We start from the raw sequence: 19,940 nt of genomic DNA on the forward strand, positions 1-19,940 counted from the left end.
TAAAAAAGAAACTGATGGTGTAAATATTTGTTGCACAAGCATATATATATCGTTGATCGGCCCTTCAATCTAAAAGATCACATATATGTAAATGAATTAACATATATTATGTTATCTCTGTAACATGGTACGTAACTACTTATTACAAATTGAACCAAGATCACACCGTAAAATTTTATGCATTACTCATTTTTATAAAACAAACACCTAGGTCCTCTCGAGCTAGATGGGAAATTTTATCATTAGCAAATTAAATAGCAACTAAATTACAATGAAAAGTGGCAGATCACAAAATCGAGCATACCATATAATTAAACATAGGTGATGGGGAAACACACTACTCATTTATTAACGGATATAATAAAACTTACGTTATGACTAGATTTAGCTAGTCTAAAGATAATTTTTAGGGAGAAGGCAAAGATGATTTTTCTTATGCATAGTGATTCCATGCCTAACATCTGTGTCAATGTCCTCTTTTTTCAACCCACAAGGTAACTCCCAATCAAACGCATAAAGAATATTTGATAATGCAAGTTCTATGACTGCAAGCCCAAGTGTAATCCCTGGGCACCCTCTTCTTCCTACTCCAAATGGAATTAGCTCATAGTCTTCTCTCTTGAATTCGATATCGCTATTCAAGAATCTCTCAGGTATAAATTCATTTGGATTTTCCCATATTTTAGGATCCCTTGCAATTGCCCATGCGTTAACATGAACTATAGTTCCCGGCTGAATTTCATAACCTTCTAATGTGGACTTTTTTATTGATTCTCTTGGTATTAGGAGTGGATCTGGTGGATATAATCTAAATGTCTCTTTTATCAACGCTTTGAGATAAGACATATTTTGGATATCATCTTCATGCACAATGCCTTTGTTTCCAATTGATTTTCTGATTTCTACTTGGACTTTCTTCAAGGCTCTTGGATTCTTCATCAAGGCTGTCATTGCCCATACTACTACAGCTGCACTAGTGTCTGATCCAGCAACTAACACATTCTACACAAAAATTGACAGGGAAGAAGACAAAATTTTCAATATAATGCATGAGAAATTCTTAAGGCAAAATAGGACTCATTCGTGCTACATATTAGAGGTGGCAAAATCAATCCATCTTTAAGTAATCCGCCCGACTAAATTTAAACGGGTTGTACGTTTGTTGACTTGACTTAACCGGATCAATTCGAAATGACATGTTAAAATATTGGGTTAAAATGGCCAAATAGTGTAACTAGATGGGTCAATATTACAGTCCAAACTCAAACATAAATAGTACATAATTAAATCTAAAGATTGGGATTTATGAAAATTTGAGTGAATTTAGGCTAACAATGTAAGAAGAATAAATTAGCTTTCAGTTTTTCCAAAAAGCAAAATACAAAAGGATATGAGGTTGAGTCATGTTGGGCGTATTGTTTTATGATCCGTCATTTGACCTATCTTAACCCGACCCATTTTGACTCAAGCAAATTTTGAACGGATTGGATCATAACTCATGTTGACCCACTCATGTTTGATCCAACCTGCGCATTTACCACCTCTCCGTGTGTACAAATGTAAATATGTGTATATGCATATAATTATATGTGTGTGCGAGCGCGTGTAGTAGTAGGTAGATCCAAGACATGGGAAATTACCATGAGAAGTCCTTTTATATCCTCCAAAGTGAGATCAATTGGCGTTGATTGCTCTTTCTTCAGTTGGAGCAAAAGATCAAGAATGTCCCCTTCCATGGATTTTGGCCTATTAGGACTGAGATGCTGCTCAATGAGTTCTTCATAAAACTCATCCAAATCCTTGAAATTCCTCTCAAGTCTATCTGTCAGTCCAGTAAGTTTATCAATCCAACTTAAAGAAGGAAAAAAATCAGACACAAAAAACCTAACCATCATTGCTTGAGCTTCAGCCAAAAGATAATCAAATCTCTTCCTTTCATGTGCTTCTTCATCAAACCTAACACCAAAAGCAACTCTACAAATAATTGTACTAGTTAGTGAAATCATTAAATTGCTCAAATTGGTGATTTGTGAGGTATTCGCTTGTTGAGATATTTTCTTGATCATTCTCGAGACTTCATCTTCACGAATTGGACTAAATAGTTGTACTTTCTTGAGACTAAATAGATGAAGAACACAAATTTTTCTCATTTCTCTCCAATAGTCATTATAAGGTGCAAAGGCAATATCACGACCATTGTAAGACAATTTTTGCTGCCCAAGAAGAGAAGGTCTACTACAAAATACTAAATCTTGTGTCTTCAATACTTCTTTTGCTAATTCTGGTGAAGAAACTACAACCATTTGAGCAGAAGCAAGTTTCAATGAAAAGATTTTCCCATATATTTTGGAAAGTTTCCAAAAATAGAGATGAGGGGTTAAACTATCATATTGATGCAAATTTCCAATTAATGGCAGACCCATAGGACCTGGTGGCAGATTGTTTTTGCCACTCTTTTTGATTTTAGGAAGAAGAAAAATAAGAAAAATAGGAAGGCCTACAAAGAGTAGAAAGAGCATCATTTTGTTGTCCAGCTTCACAAAATAATAGTCACTTGAAATGTCTTTTATATATATAATGAATCTTGGGTTAAAGTTTTTCCTCTTTTTTTTTTTTTTTTTTTTCCGAGTAAAGAGCTTATAACTTTTGTACACCGAGAACATAAAATAATTTTGCATAAAGTTTAAATTTTATATACCCTTAGTGAAAATAGATTTTTACACTATCAAGTTATTCAAATGATATAGTAAGCCTTCTTAAAATGTAAAAATTGAAATGTAATAAGTAAAATATGCCACCTACCACAACATATAAAAATAATCTGATATTGTAAAAACTATTTACACCAATAATGTATATTACTTAAAACTCTTATCCATAACAAGTAGAACTAATTACCAGAAAATAAGACAGACAACTTGTTGCAACATGTTAAATCAAACTAATAGTACAAAAATTTACTATGTTATCAATGTATATTAGTCGATTCCTTAATTAAACGAGGACAAAAAAAAAGGTCTTTGGATGATAGATCCCTCTCATGTGTGTAATTTACTACTATATTAACATATTATTGGTGGGTGATGAATATTGATGTGTAGCAATTAGATAGAAATGTTACTCCCTCTGTCCCAAAAAGATTGTCCTCTTTTTTTTTTAGCCCCAAAAAGATTGTCATTTCTATATTTAGAAATAATTTAACTTTTAAGATGATTCTATACATAATACACAAATATCTAAGATTTATTTTGGACTACACATTTCAAAAGTCTTCCTTTATTTCTTAAATTTTATACCAAGTTAAAAAAGGACAATCTTTTTGGAACGAAGGGAGTATAATTAGGGGAAAATGGACATTGCAACTATAAATTTTAAATATCACTGACCAGATGTTGTGATGTGATAGGGGATAAAAGTCTATAGTTAAAAATTAGAGATAATAATAAAAAATACACTTGAATATTATTTTTTGTGAGTTTCTTATCTTAATTATCAGATGGTTGAGTTCTACCTTATCTGTCACCAATTATTTATGTAAATGATATACTTCTCATATTTTTTTTTATTGTTGTATCATTTCATATGAACCAAATAATATGGTTAAGGAGAATATGAAAGTGAAAGTGGGACCAAATATTAGTGGAATAATGACATAATGGTAGTACCTATCAGTACTCAAATCAACTTTTATGCAACTTGTTAATTTCTCCCTCAATTTCTGCAGATCACTTATCTTTTCTTTGACTTTTTTAGGTTGCAACAAGAAATCTCCAAATAAATATAAGGTAATTAATTAATTTGCATAGATACCTGCCCGCAAATACATGTAAGTCACGGAAGTGATGTCTTAATCCACCCCAAATTTTGACCAGCCTATAAAGGATGAACATGTAAGTCAAAAAAAAAAAAAGGCATAGGCCCAAGAATTGAAGCTTGAAAATGACCTTTGTCCTCCAGCAATCAATATTTTGCACATTTTCAAGATATTTGTCAGCATAACTTAATAGGCGTTTGGAAATCTGAAATCAGTATTTGAATATGCAATTTTAAACTATGGTTTGAAATTTCAAATTATTCAAAAAAGCATAATCTAAAATTTAAAATTATGATTTTAAAAAATTTAAATATAAAATTTGACTCATAAATTTATATTTTATATAAAAAAAACTCATAAATTGATAAATATTTTTAAAGATTACTCCCACCAATTATTTACCAACCTCATTAACTTTCACCAGCCTTTATTTATGTCTACCATAAGGGAGGATTATATTAAAGAGTAGTTATATTACTATTCATGTTAAATTTTCATTTTTATTTAACTAAAGTTTGATCAATTAATGTTGTATTTTTTAGAAAGGCCTTCTAGTGGCGTATTAATTTTGTTATGAATTATAACTTGCTCATTTGGTAAGATTGTATAAGAATTTGGAATGTTTTGATAGTTTTCACAGCTTATGATTTTTATATCTATAAGAGAAAAAATAACCTAAGATATTCAAATTACATGTCTAAATCTGGTTTCAAACGGCTCCTTAGATAGCATTAGCCACAATATAGGTTGAACGAATGAATATCTTGTACGATGTTAGCATATTTGGTACTCAATATTCAGTAACTTGTAATTTTGATACTCGTTATATAATAAGTACATTTTACTTTCATTTAATTGACATATGTGTTTTTCTTTATTCTTGTATATTCAGGAGGACAGGGATAAAAAAAAATGCACATTTAATTAGAGATCCAAGGGTCATTAGTTATTTAACCAAAAAAAGCCTCATAAACCATGGTTAAACCACACACTAATTTATAGTAATTTATTTTTTCCTTATTGGCAATGCTTCTTTAGGTGAGAATCCTCCTCAAATCACTCCTCTGTTTTTTCTTTATCCGCAACAAATATTGCAGATATCTCATTTTCATGATTTTATTTTTATTTTCATGGTCTTTCTCTAAGTTCTATTATTTTCACTGCCAAGTCTCTAAAAATCATTAAATTTCCAGAGTAATGTTCAACTCTTACTAGTTCATTATCAAATAAAAAACAGAGTGAATTAAAACAACCGAAATACATAGCATCAGTTCTAAGTCACTTTCAAAACAAAGTTAATTTCAGAGGGCATATCACAGTGGTGATTTCCAGCAACTTCAATTCTTCAAAGCCACATGTTATTTTTATACTCCATCAACTTCAAGGTGTAATTTTACAGGCACCATTTGTGTGAAATAATTTGTGATCTTTATTCAATTTATGGTGTGTGCTTTAAGGATTGTAAATACCCACACTTTTGTTATTCATTTTCACTTAATATTATCAAAAGGTCTGATTGAGACATTTTATCAAACATATTGAAGACGCTTTTTTTCGTTAACAATTGTAACAAATAGTAGTAAAAGATTTTCACATTGACAATTGCAACAAGAAGAAGAGTGTAAGAGCAATGAATAACCTGCTTTTGTGTCGTCACTTCTTCTCAAAAAAAAAAATTAGTCTCTTTTTCTTCTCGATCTTCTGTTGTTATGCCTTGCAAATGATTTATTTTTCTCTGTTTGTTGAGTCTTGCATCGCCTCTCTCTTGAACAAATATTTTCCATGGTAAGAAAATCTTTTTTCCAACTGAAGGAAATTCCTACAGCAATGTTTCCAAATATATTGCAACCAGCAGAAAATTTCGAAGCGGGATTCCCGGAATCTTAGGTTTGCTTATTCTTAGGTCTCTCTCTAATTACTGTAAGTTATTTATTTATTTATAATATTATATGGTAGGGGTCAAAGCCAAATCCCCTACACCTTAAGTTCACAACCTAATGATGATGTCTTATAAAAAAGAAACTGATGGTGTAAATATTTGTTGCACAAGCATATATAAATCGTTAATCGGCCCTTCAATCTAAAAGATCACATATATGCAAATGAACTAACATATATTATGTTATCTCTGTAACATGGTACGTAACTACATATTACAATTGAACCAAGATCACACCGTAAAATTTTACGTATTACTCATTTTTATAAAACAAACACCTAGTTCCTCTCGAGCTAGATGGGAAATTTTATCATTAGCAAATTAAATAGCAACTAAATTACAATGAAAAGTGGCAGATCACAAAATCGTGCATACCATATAATTAAACATAGGTGATGGGGAAACACACTACTCATTTATTAACGGATATAATAAAACTTACGTTATGACTAGATTTAGCTAGTCTAAAGATAATTTTTAGGGAGAAGGCAAAGATGATTTTTCTTATGCATAGTGATTCCAGGCAAAACATCGGTGTCAACATCTTCTTTCTTCATCCCACAAGGCAATTCCCAATCAAATGCATAAAGAAGATTTGAAAGTATAAGATTCACTGTGGCAGCACCAAATGCAATACCTGCATAGACGAATTCAAGATTCAATCTTTATAGATACAAGATTCCGAGCTTTTAAAAAGGGTGTGGAACATGATCATATTGAATTATATTTCCACTACTTTTCATGATTTTCCTGTATAATCAATAGTTTAAATAAAAAAATGGGTCCAAATACATCTGCCTCTAAATACCTGGGCAACCTCTCCAGCCTGCTCCAAATGGAAGCAACTCATGATCTTGGCCCTTGAAATCAATACTGCTATTCAAGAATCTCTCAGGTATAAATTTTTCTGGATTTTCCCATATTTCAGGATCCCTTGCAATAGCCCAAGGACTAACATTTATAGTTTTTGGTTGAATTTCATACCCTTGTAGTATGGATTTCAGCATTGTTTCTCTTGCCACTAGGAGTGGAACGGGAGGATATAATCTAAATGTCTCCTTTATCATTGCTTTGAGATAAGGCATGTTTTGGACATCATCTTCATTCACAGTACCTTTGTTCCCAATTGATTGTCTGATTTGTTCTTGGACTTTCTTCGCAGCTTGCCCAAACTACTGTAGCTGCGCTAGTGTCCGTTCCACCAACTAGCATATTCTACAAGAGAAAGTGGGAGGATTAAACTAAATGCAACATTGTCCTATCAATTGAAATTAGGGTTAATTACACGAAAGGTCAACTAAGTATAGTATGATTTTAGGAAAACCATCAAAACATATTTTTCTAATTACAAAAAATTCACTTATTTATTTATTTGGGGAAAAAGCAGTTTTAGTCCCCAAATTATTGTCATATTCTGATTTGATGCTTGTGTTATTACACTAAGCATATTTAATCTCTAATTATATAAGGTGTGCTACTTTAATCCTTAGTTAGCTACTTGTTAACACCGTTAGCTTTTGATATTTTTCTGTGTGTTTTAGCAAAATTTTACGTAAAGATTATCTTAAATATTTGGACTACATTCAATTTTAGTCCTTAGACCTAACTGAATCTTCAGGCAGTGCCACTATATTAAGGGACGTTGAATGTGATGATACACTTAGTTCTACTTCTCATTCTCTAGCTAACCTTTGATCCCTTTAAATATTTTAATAAAAAACTTTTGAAATGTGACCAAAGTTTTTAAACTTTGGAAGAATTTCCTTCCCTGTGATAGTTTGGAAACGGGAACTTACACTCACCTTCTATACTTTTTTTTTGTAATGAAACTTTTTAAATGATATAGTTTCTATATTATTCCAAAACTATATACCCTTTTGAAGCATTATTTATTGAACACTTCTTTTTACTACTAAAAATATTAGGTGTAATATTTTAAACAACCAAAGAAATTATGAGTGATATAAAAGGAATATTCCCTAATATATCTCACTGAATTTTGGCAAGAGTGACACTTTAAGAAAAAAGGCTTGAGTGATTCTGTGATTAGGAAAAAAAAAAAATTGATGATATTCTTGCAAATATAGTACTATAAGTTGAATAACCTTCGTGTAATCACCTCTTGAAATTCTAAAAGCAATAGATAAAGCACAGTGTAGGGTAATATCGAAACACAAACACAGATTATTTTAGGCAAATTCCTTCTGTTTCATATGTATGTATGTGTTCTAATATATATAAGTGCCTTGCAGGTATGAACACAGCATACCCAAGTTGTACCAAAAGCTCACAAATTGTACACGGAATAAATGTTTGTACCATAAGCTATATAACTTGTATACTTTACCCAATTATTTTTTAATTCCACTTAGACATATGTCATAGTACTTAATATTTATTCCCTTCTCATGTATACTAATATATATAAGTGCCTTGTAGGTACGAACACAAAGATACCCAAGTTGTACCAAAAGTTCTACAAATTGTACACGCAATGAATGCTTGTACCATAAGCTATATAACTTGTATACTTTACCTAACTATTTTTTAATCCGACTTGGACATATGTTATATTACTTAATATTTATTCCCTTCTCATGTAAAGACGTATGCACTTAAATTTTAATTGTCCGACACATTTATTTCCTCTGTGCACTTTTACTTGTTCACTTTTGACTTTTCACTTTCTTGCTGAATATTTATTCTCTTCTCATGTATACACGTATGCAGTTCAATGTTAATTCTCCTACACAAATTTATTTCCTCTGTGCACTTTTAGTTGTTCACTTTTGACTTTTCACGTTCTTTAAGAATTAATAAATCCCACGTGGATATATGTCATAGTACTGAATATTTATTCTCTTCTCATGTATACACGTATGCACTTCAATTTTAATTCTCCGACACATATTTATTTCCTCCGTGCACTTTTACTTGTTCACTTTTTATTATATATAAGTGCCAAAGAAGGACCAACACTGCATTAATAAATTTTACATAGAGCATTCCATATTGTGCCCATCTATTTCTACTATATTCTATTCTATATTATATTATATTATATTTCTATTATCTATTTATTTATATATAAATGTGAATAGATGACTAACACAATAATACAAATTTGTACCACAAGCTATATAAATTGTACAGTTTAACCAGCTACTTTTTTATCCCGCGTGAACATATGTCATAGTACTGAATATTTATCTCTTCTCATGTATACACGTATGCACTTCAAATTTAATTCTCCGAGACATTTATTTCCTCCGTACACTTATAATTATTGACTTTTGACTTTTCAAGTTCTTTAAGAATTAATAAATGAAGTACTCAACATTACTAAAAGTATATGTCCAAATTACTTGTTCATTTACAAAATCAAGATAAAATTAATTAAATCTTACCCTCTCCGTCCCATATTACTTGGCCACATTACTAAAAAGTGGGCATATGTCATAAAGACTGAATATTTATCTCTTCTCATATATACATGCATGCACTTTAATTTTAATTCTCGGACACATTTATTTTCTCCGTGCACTTATACTTGTTGACTTTGACTTTTCAAGTTCTTTAAGAATTAATAAACGAAGTACTTCCTCCGTCCCATTTATAAAATGTATTACTTTATATTTTCATTTCAGAATTAAAATTTGATGATTTACGATATAACATATATCTTTCTATTTTTGATTTCTTTGTAACAATTCTTTTTATCTATAATTGTTAATATAGAAAATTATAATATATTTTTAAAGTAATTTAATTAAAAAAATTATTAGTTTTGCTTTTAAAAAATCCAACATATACAACAATGATTCTTATGTTTAGATCTAAACAATTAGCTAATTGAAATGGATATCAAACTGTCGGTATACATATAAGATATTAAAGAATTTAAAAGAAAAAATCTAGAATCAAAATATTAATTTTCCATCATATTTTTATTAATTTTCTTTTTTCACATCGATGAACAATTGTCATGACAATGACCAAAAAGTCTGACTCTTTCCATCTCAAAGACTTAATTCCATCATATGTTTTTAATTTTTAAACTCCATTTTTTAATTATAACTAAAGTGATTGTACATAAAATATTTTTGATATATGTTGCTATATATAATAACAATTAGAACGTTTTTAAAAGTTATTTTCAAAATACAAACTTTAAAGACTGACTAATTAAAGTAAATAGACATGTTTGCTAGTGTATATATATGAGTCCCTTTGTTTTCTCAATCTTTTAAAAATATCTTCTATATATTCGAAAATTTTGAATTTCTGATTTTACTCTTTAATAAAATGTTTTCCTAATCAAGTAATCATTAAATGTTATGACTTGTGTGATACCACAAGTTAAAAAGAAACTTTTAAATAATTGAAAAAAATCTTTCTTTATATTATGAGCGTACCACAAACATAGGCCAATGAATGTAACAGTACACAAGACTTGCAAATACACTTTTTAAAATCTAATCATAATTGTAGACACGTGATTTTTGGCCCTCCCCGAGGTGTTTCACCTTCTCGTATCTAAATTTTCCTTTAAATATGGTCTAGACATTTTATTTTGGTTTTATTTTATTTAGTCTTATTTGAATATTCGAAAATCACAAAAATAGAGTCACAGTTTAGGATATATGTTTAGTTTCGTTTTATTTTTATTAGTACAAAAATAAAAAATGTCTGAAAATGTGTTATCTATTTTTAGTTTAATTTCCAAGTTAAAAGTTTTAATAAATAAGTATAGAATAAGTACATATTTTAATCTTGCTATTTTTAATTTAGTAGTAGTATATTTTAGGTTGACTACCTTCAAATACAGTCATGTTTTCAATTCAGGTTGACTGCCTCCGAATGTAGTTAGAAGTCATTTATAATTTTGCTAATACTTACAAATCTTGTCTGGAGCAAACTGGGACGGAGAAAATTTACTCGTGTTATTTGTCTTTTAGTTTATCAGGACCCTCCTGAAAAATGGGATTTAGTTTATCAGGACCCTCCTTAATAATGTATCTACCTTTACTCCTGGGAGACGCACTTCCTAGTCAGAGTCTTTCAATTTTAACCCCTAAGAGACGCACTCATTTGTCCGGGTCTTTCAGGTTTTGGTTTTAGGCGACACACTTCCTAATTCGAACCTTTACTCCTAGGAGACGCATTTCCTAGTCAGAGTATTTCACTTTAACCCCTAAGAGAAGTACTTCTTAGTCCGGGTCTTTTAGGTTTTGATTTTAGGAAATGCACTTCCTAATTCGAACCTTTACTCCTAGGAAACACACTTCCTAGTCAGAGTATTTCATTTTAACCCCTAAGAGATGCACTTCTTAGTCTGGGTCTTTCAGGTTTTGTTTTTAGGAGACGCACTTCTTAATTCGAACCTTTACTCCTAGGAGACGCACTTCCTAGTCAGAGTATTGCATTTTAACCCCTAAGAGACGCACTTCTTAGTCTGGGTCTTTCAGGTTTTGTTTTTAGGAGACGCACTTCCTCCTCAGAGTCTTTCAATTTTAACCCCTAAGAGATGCACTTCTTAGTCTGGGTCTTTCGGGTTTTGCTTTTAGGAGACGCACTTCCTAATTTGAACCATCACTCCTCGGAGATGCATTTCCTAGTCAGAATTTTTTAGCTTTACCTCTAGGAGACGTACTTCCTAGTTAGAGCCTTTTGATTTTACTTACATCATTTAATTATCTTACATATAGTTTATGATTTTGCTAACACTTACAAAAATTTTCCTAGTGCAAACTGGGGCAGAAAATTTTGTTCATGTTGTTTGTCTTTAATGATTTGCAGGACCCACCTGAAGAATGGGAAGAAAGTCAGGACCCGCCTGAAAAATGGGAAGAAAATCAGGACCCGCCTGAAGAATGGAAGCAAGTCAGGACCCGCTTGAAAAATGGGAAGAAAGTCAGGACCCGCCTGAAGAATGGGAGCAAGTCAAGACCCGCCTGAAGAATGGGAGCAAATCAGGACCCGCCTGAAAAATAGGAGCAAGTCAAGACCCGTCTGAAGAATGGGAATGCAAGTCAGGACCCGCCTGAAAAATGAGAAGCAAGTCAGGACCCGCCTGAAGAATGGGAACAAGTCAGGACCCGCCTGAAAAATGGGAAGAAAGTCAGGACCCGCCTGAAGAATGGGAGCAAGTGCAGGACCCGCCTGAAGAATGGAAGCAAGTGCAGGACCCGCCTGAAGAGTGGGATGATCAGGAACCAGCCTGGAGAATAGGGTCACCTTTCAATTTCAAGTTCAAGAACCCGCCTGGATAATAGGGACATCTTTCAATTTCAAGTTCAGGAGCCCGCCTAAATAATAGGGTATACTTTCAGTTCAGGAGCCCGCCTGAACAATAGGGTCAACATTCAACTGCCTTTCAATTTCAAGATCAGGACCCTGCCTGAAGCATGGAGTTTACTTTCAAGTTCAATTCAAGATCGAAGTGTTTATCTCACACTTTGGGAAACATGAAGATTCGAGTCAAGATTCAAGAGAAGCTCCATAGCTAGGATCTTGTGCTTGTATTTTATTTTTCACTTTTGTCTTTCATTTGATGTAATAATAGGATCGTGGACCGGAGCCTCGACAGGGGCTGATGTAGACACGTGATTTTTGACCACTCCATTTTTGACCGGAGCTTGTATTGTTTGTCTGAAAACTCTTTGTGTTCCCAATCAAACAAGGGCAGATGTAGACACGTGATTTTTTACCCTCTCCAAGGTGTTTCACCTTCTAGTATCTAAATTTTCCTTTAAATATGGTCTGGACATTTTCTTTTGGTTTTATTTTTTTTAGTCTTATTTGAATATTCGAAAATCACAAAAATAGAGTCACAGTTTAGGATATATGTTTAGTTTCGTTTTATTTTTATTAGTACAAAAAGAAAAATATCTGAAAATGTGTTATCTATTTTTAGTTTAATTTCCAAGTTAAAAGTTTTAATAAATAAATATAGAATAAGTACATATTTTAATCTTGCTATTTTAATTTAGTAGTAGTATATTTTATATTCTCACTTGTTAATTATACATCATTTCACCACTCAATTTTAATATCGCATCTACACACGCATATCACATGTACCATTTTATGTATTTTTTCTTAAAATGACAATAAAACGATAAAAAAACAAAAATGCTTTTTTCCATTTAAAAAAAAAAATACCCATCTGTACCCACTTTTCAAGGCCCATTACTCAAAGCCCTTTTCATGTACTTATACACAATATATATAAATATTATGCCCTAAACCTAAAGAGACTAACACACTACACCATAAAGACTCAGCCGCCACCTTCATAGACTACAAAAAGGAAAACCCTACCCGAAAGCGAGTTCTCTTTTTGCTAAAAAAAAAAAAACATGGAGCAGCTTTAAGTTTTCTGTAGGGAATTAGAGCAGCCCCAAACAAAAACAAAAACAAAAAAAACAAAAAAAAAAAAAAAAAAACCTTCTTCCCCAATTTTCTAAAACACAAAAAATGGGTTGGATAATCTTTGGAGGTTGAGGTTTCAAAGTTCCGTTGATATTTCGAGTTCGCGGATCCGAAAAGTTAATTTTATTAATTTGGAAATCAGTAGATTGTTATTTTTTAGTAAGAGATTTACGAAGAGGTAACCAACGAATCTTTCTTGTAGTTTATTTGATGATCTTGTCTTGAATAATACGTGAGAGGATCTATTATGTCCTTATTTAAGTTATTTTGATTGTATATGATTTTTGCTGAATGGAGTTTCTAAGTTTAATGATATAGAGCAATGTTGTATTAACAAACAATAACAAGAGTTCTTGCCAGTTCACTTTTTCTTTTAAGATGGGGTTTTGAATGTATGTGCATGTGGAAGCCATAAACACTAGATAGAATTTTAAAAATCATAAGTATATGTTTGGTTTAGAGAAAAAAAAAATTATAAATCATATGATTTTTTAGAGGGTTTTAGTTACGTCCTTTTAAATGTGGATCTGGATTTTTCATCATTAGTTATGCTATTTTTTACTGAACATGATTAGTTGGAATACTTCACCAGATTTTTTATTTGGTTCAGGCTGAACTTGAGTATTTAATTCGCTAACATAGATTAAGCTTTATCAAGAACTTAGTAGTATAATGGTAAAGTGGTCTAAGGTTGAAAAGCTCTGAATGTTAACGTGGAAAGTCTCATATGCTTAGGTATCTAATTAATTTCATTGTCATTTTGTTGGAAAAAAAATCATGTTTTAAATTACGGTTTTATTTAATGATGAGTTCTTTCATGTTTGAGTATTTAACTATCTTCATGGATTTCCTTGCAGCCTGTCTAATCATGTGTAATATTTGATCACTTGTTATTGTATTGAGAGGTTTATTTTCAAGCACAAATGGATATACTTTGGGCCTAAACCATTTTTTTTAAGCCTGAATTAGTTATTAAGTGGTGAGATGAGCGAGACGAGATGCGAATTATTTCAAATCTCGTTGTTATTGAAAAGAAAAAAGTGGTAAAACTAATTATAAGGGAGCGAGATGGGTCGCAAATTTATTCAAAACCCATTGTCGAAAGAGTGAAAATTAATAATAACCGAATAATTTTAAGTCTCGGATTTTAGAGACAAATAAATGCTTTTAAGGCTAGACGAGCTTTAGGCACGTTTCAAGATGTTTGTTTCGATTAAGAATGCGGTTATGCATCTTATTTCGAGACACTTTAAACAACACAAGGATGCGGTTACGCACCTTGGCCATCTCGTTTTAATAATAAATTTTGTTTCGATTAAGAATGCGGTTACGCATCTTATTTTGAGACGTTTTAAAAAAAAATTCGGAATGCGGTTACGTATCTCGGTTAAGACTATTAAAAGTCCAACAATAAAAAGTACAAGCAAATCAAGGCTCGGGAACATAATATATCAAAAATTGGTTTAAGCTAAGTATAAATTGATAAAGCGACCGTGCTAGAACCATGGGACTCGAGGAATGCCTAACACCTTCTCCCCGGTCAATAGAATTCCTTACCCGGTCTTCTGTTTTCGTGGACCATAATAAAAGAGTCATTTCCTTTTGATTAGGATTCATAAGGTGACTTGGAACACCAAAACTCAATTCCAAGTGGCGACTCCGTAAAATAATTAATACCTATTCAAAACCATCACTTCAAATGGAATAACCCTTTCAACAATAAAAACCTTTGTGCGTTCATTCGCGTGGGGGCGGAAAAAGGGGTGTGACATCTCTTGCGACTCCGCTGGGGATAACCAGAATTCGAGCTTTGTGATATTGGCTCTTACTTGGCTTTTATTATTATTAGTTGGATTTATTGTGTGTTGTTGGGCCTAATGTGTTAATTGCCACTCATTTACCGCTTTGATATTGTTGAACTATATTATAAACTGTCTTCTCTCGCGCACCCCTCTGAGTCTCCGAAACACTTCACACACAGGTACAGGAATGCAGTTATGCATCCCTCTTCTGTCAAGATAAAGCCGGAGCGTTTTAGTGCCCGGTGAAGGGTTTTAATCACACATGTTAGGCAGGGCTGGATAAGCAATGAAGTCGGAATAGCACTGCTACCGATAGTATTGCCCCTCCCTAACTCGAGTTGTCCGCTCGGGTGAACCAATCTAGACACCTTTTCCATTAGATTTTAAACCTATCAGAACTGAAACACGGACATGGTATCCCTAGTAGGCTCCGCTTATCTGCATCACTTGCATTTGACTTAGTGAGACTCGGCACGGGGGTCGGGTCTGTCTAAGACAGGTGTCCCTTTTTTCTAACCGACTTGTGCATCTTATGTGCTATTTGTAATATTATTTTGAAGGCTTGCTTGATTGTTGATTAGCTTTAGGCTAACTAGGGAAACAAACGAAAGAGAAGCATTCATCTGACTTTTTACACCATTTTTCCTTAAACCTCTAAATCATTTGGCTCTTGCTAAAAATAATAAAAGAAGAGTTCATTTGAGATGAGTTTATTTATTTATTTTTAAAGACAATTCAACGAAAATTAACTGATGCGGAACTACGCACACCGATTCCGTCCCTCGGGCGACGATACGTAGGCGGCCCATACCGGGTTCGGTGGTCCTTATTCAAAATTTTTTTTTTTTTAAAAAAAGAAAACTCGAAACAATTTTGTTGATTACTTTTTTGTCGAAACTTCCCAAACTACGCAAAGATCTGATTCATGTCTTAAGATGATACATAGGCAACCCATGTGCGGTTCGATCGAATTGTTTAAAAAAAAAAAAAAAGAACGTTGAAAGAGTGGAAAGGAAGAAAAAGGAGAAAGAAAAGAGGAAAAATTGAGAAAGAGAGGGAAAAGAAAAATGAGAGGCCATTAATAGGGAAAAGAGATATGAAGCGAAGGACGGGTCTAACTGGTGACATCTTTTGTGTTGTTGCTTTTAACTGTCCTGAAAGTAGTGACCTGTGGTTTGATTTTTAATTTTTTTTTTTCTTACAATTTTTTTCAAATAAAGGTTGACTTGTGACAAGTTTGGAGTTGAGCCATCTTCCTACAACCAAAAGCAATCATTCATTCAACCATTATAACACCAAATTAAAAAGGGAAAAGAGTCATGACTGGTAATGAAACAAACCCGACCATTACAGATACTTCAATGGAAATCATAGACCAAGAGTCCCGTTGGAAAGATGAGGTCCAAAAGTTGAAGCAACAAATGGAAGACATGTATCGGGCGTGGATCAGTGGGCAAACTCCTCCACCACTTCCTATCAGTTATTTTGAAAATCCCTCCACCACCTCAATATTGGCCCAAGCTCAGCATATTCCTCCATCGTTCTCGCTAGCGGAACAAGAGGAAATATCTAGGAAGCTGAAAAGCATGGAGCAATCCTTAAGAAACTTGTAAGGTCTAAGAGGTCATAAAAGTGTTTCATATAAGGACTTGTGCATGTTTCCCGATGTTCAATTACCTTTGAATTTTAAAATTCCAAAGTTCGACGTGTATGACGGGCACGGTGATCCCATGACCCATATTTTAGAAGGAGTTAATCGAGGCAATCGGTTGAGAGGAGTTAAGGCGAGAGAGGAATTACTTATGGCTTACTTTAGTCGGTATGACCTAATAGGAAGAAGCTACGCACGAGAATGGTATGCAAACTAGGATACTTGTTAGTGGCACACTTGGGAAGACATGGCTTGGGATTTTGTACAACAATTTCGATATAACATAGACATGATCCCTGGCAAAAAGTCCTTGATCAACTTAAGAAAGAAGTCCACCGAGAGTTTTAGGGTATTTGTCATTAGGTGGCGAGAGCAGACTGATAGGGTAAGACCTCCGATGAAGGAATACGAGATGGTGGAGGCTTTTCTCCAAGCCCAAGAAGAAGCGTATTACCAGCACTTGCTTCCTGTATTGGGCAAACCGTTCAGTGAGGTAATCAAATTGGGAGAAATGGTGGAAGAAGGAGTCAAAACTGGTAAAATTGTAAGTTTTACTACATTAAAAGCAATTACGAATCGGATAGGTTTTTTCATACCCCTCTTTGGAATCAAAATAGAGTCAAAAGAGCGTAAAAAAAAAAAAAAAAAAGTGAGTCTCACTAACCGAGAGAGAGAGGGAAGAAGAGGAGGAAGTTGCATTGGTTATACCATCATTACCTCGAGAACAACAGAATCAAGCTTGGCAGTATTCTTAACCTCCATGCCATCCATTTTTCAATACCAAGTCTTCATACCAAATGCACTCTGAGCCTTTGAACCCTACATATCATCATTACCAACCTCCATCCAATAACTCATACTTCCAACACCCGCTCCATAATGCTTCCCCTCATTTGCGACATTCTAAAAGGCCTCGATCAGCTCACCCAAGTTCTCCAGGTGCGTCTCGACCTCACAAGAGGCATCACACATTTCCTTCTCTAGCTAAATCGTTATCTAGTTTATTTGAAAGAGTTATGGATTTAGGACTACTACAACCGGTAGAATGGCAGATTCCTAAACGGCAACTCAAATCATTCAATTCCAACAAAAGATGTGTTTACCATTCAAATGGGCAAGGCCATGACACAAACGAATGCATCACACTGAAATACAAGATCCAAGATTGGATAGAGGAAGGATTGCTGCAAGCACATACCCTCAGGCCACATGATGTTGGAGGATCGATATAATGAGTGTTTGTATGAAGTTTCCCGAAATGACCATCAAGTTCAATAGCGGATAAGAAGTGTCGTCAACAGATCATTTGATATGCTGAAAATGTATTTTGTGGTTTAATTTGAATCTTCTTTCAAAATAGGAGAAATGGAGATTCTGGATCATATCTTGCTTGTCTCGTTCAATCTCCATGTCCTTTTTAATTTCCTTTCTTTAATGATATTAGTGCTTTTATTTATTTATTTTTTCTTTCTTTTCTTCTGTTTTTCTCCGCGTTCATCATATTGAGTTTTTTTTTTTTTTTAAAAAAAAGAGTCAATAAAGATGACATGCATCGTGACCAACAACAAGATTTGGACATCAACTCAGGCTTTCAGATAGTTAATTATAAGATTACGAAGTTCCAAGAAAAAGACAGCAATGACCTTCATATTCAGGAAATGATCGGTTTTGAGGATGTTTTGAGTTGGTATTTTCAAGAATTAATATGATGAAGGCATTTCATTCTGCTATCTAAACAATGTGTCATCCTTTGCTCTCCCTTTTGAGCCTTAATTTTGTTTTCTTTCATACCCCTCTTTTGGAATCAAAATAGAGTTTAAAAAGTGTCAAAAAAAAGAGAAAAATATAGAAAGAAGAAAAACAGAACCACACAAAAACCAAAAAAAAAAAAGAGAGAGAGAGAGAGAAAAAAAGAAAAAAAAACACACAAAATAGAGTTTCTTGAACTACGTTCGACCTGATTCTTGTTTCGGTAGGATACGTAGGCAACCCTATTCTAGGGTTCAGTCCAACCTAACAAAAATCCAAAATTCTCCGTTTCAAAGAAACTGGGGCAGAAGTTGTTTTCCTTTGTTTGAGTCGATTCCAAAAGTTGGAAGTCGTATCGCTGTTATTTTAGTGTTGTTTTGGAGCCTTCATGCAGTCTTTCTTTCCAACCCTGTCCAAAAGTCTTCATTACGGTCCAAATAAAAGACCTTCTGATCGAATCTTGAAAATGTCAAGTCAAACATGTCGTGAGCTTAGCAACTCTCATGGAAATCATCAGTGGTACAAACTTAAGTCTTCTAGACTTTTGTGGAATCGCGAGTAATCATGAACAAGAAAATAAAACAAAATGAGAGAGGTTTGTTGGTGAAAACCTTTCGCGGCACCGCAAATCGAAAATGTGAGACATGAGAGAAAAGAACAAAAATGAGAGAGACTTGTTGGTGAAAACTTTTCGAGGCACCACAAGTCGAAATGTGAGATATGTGTGCAACCGAATGTTCATCGTGAGAGAGCATACAACGTCAATGCTACTTTCAATGAGCAAAGAAGATCGGCTCTCCAACATGAACAAGGATTTGATCAACAAGTCTAAAAAGGGGGACAAATTAAGTTATTTGTTACACCTCCCGTTTTATTGCAAGAAGATTTTGGCTTATTGGTGGTGTACACCTTCGGTTCGGTAGTCCACTTTTCTTCGAATGATGGATATATAATTTAAATTAATGGCTTTGGTCACGAGATATTTTACTTTGTATGTGTACGGGGAGTATAAGTATGTATTCTTGACATTATGAGGGAATTAAAGTGAAACGAATCGAATCGGAGCAAAACGGAGCGACTCAAAAGCTATTTTCCCATAATAAAAAGTCGGCGTCGACAAAAAATTATTATAAATAACCCAATTTGTGGACGGACCGTCGACACTTCGACGAGAAAAAAGTCGCTAATGAGATGATTATAAAAACATTTCAAGAGATGAAATCACACCGAATACAATTGTAATAGTATATTGAATTATGCTTTCACTAGGTTTTTTTTTTTTTAACTTTATGATAGTTTTAAATCATACAATTGTTAATTATATTTATATGATTTTTTATGATTTAATTAACTATTGCTTATTTTGCTTTTAAAATTTTTGGTTTACCCAAAATCATCGGAAAAAAGATATTATTTACTTATCTAAATTTGAACTTCCTTTATGAAAATTAAATTTACGATACTTCATCGCCTCCCCCCCCCCCCCCCACCCCCCTTTTCCATATTTAACTTTGAGTTCAGTTATATACACACACACTTATATTGACAAAC

At 33.2% G+C, this 19,940-nt stretch overlaps 2 protein-coding genes and 1 long non-coding RNA gene across 3 annotated transcripts; 1 reads left to right on the forward strand and 2 right to left on the reverse strand.

The window, feature by feature from the left end:
- Positions 1-217: 217 nt before the first annotated feature.
- LOC132052117 (6,7,8-trihydroxycoumarin synthase-like) lies at positions 218-2,559 on the reverse strand. Its single transcript, XM_059443526.1, has 2 exons — positions 1,641-2,559; positions 218-1,002 (listed from the first exon to the last, which is right to left on the reverse strand). Exons 1-2 carry the CDS (start codon positions 2,520-2,522, stop codon positions 394-396), a joined length of 1,491 nt encoding a protein of 496 aa, XP_059299509.1. The 5' UTR covers positions 2,523-2,559; the 3' UTR covers positions 218-393.
- Positions 2,560-6,108: 3,549 nt separating this feature from the next.
- Positions 6,109-6,912, reverse strand: LOC132067848 (cytochrome P450 71A1-like). The gene is made up of 2 exons (XM_059461228.1): positions 6,562-6,912; positions 6,109-6,390 (listed from the first exon to the last, which is right to left on the reverse strand). The coding sequence occupies exons 1-2, from the start codon at positions 6,836-6,838 to the stop codon at positions 6,218-6,220; spliced, it is 450 nt and encodes a 149-aa protein (XP_059317211.1). The 5' UTR covers positions 6,839-6,912; the 3' UTR covers positions 6,109-6,217.
- Positions 6,913-11,145: 4,233 nt separating this feature from the next.
- Positions 11,146-12,337, forward strand: LOC132067855 (uncharacterized). The gene is made up of 3 exons (XR_009417246.1): positions 11,146-11,170; positions 11,420-11,577; positions 11,816-12,337. It is a non-coding gene; the product is annotated as an uncharacterized LOC132067855 (long non-coding RNA).
- The last annotated feature ends 7,603 nt before the right edge of the window (positions 12,338-19,940 follow it).

The sequence above is a fragment of the Lycium ferocissimum genome, chromosome 1, assembly GCF_029784015.1.
Source record: "Lycium ferocissimum isolate CSIRO_LF1 chromosome 1, AGI_CSIRO_Lferr_CH_V1, whole genome shotgun sequence".
Taxonomy (NCBI): Eukaryota; Viridiplantae; Streptophyta; class Magnoliopsida; order Solanales; family Solanaceae; genus Lycium; species Lycium ferocissimum.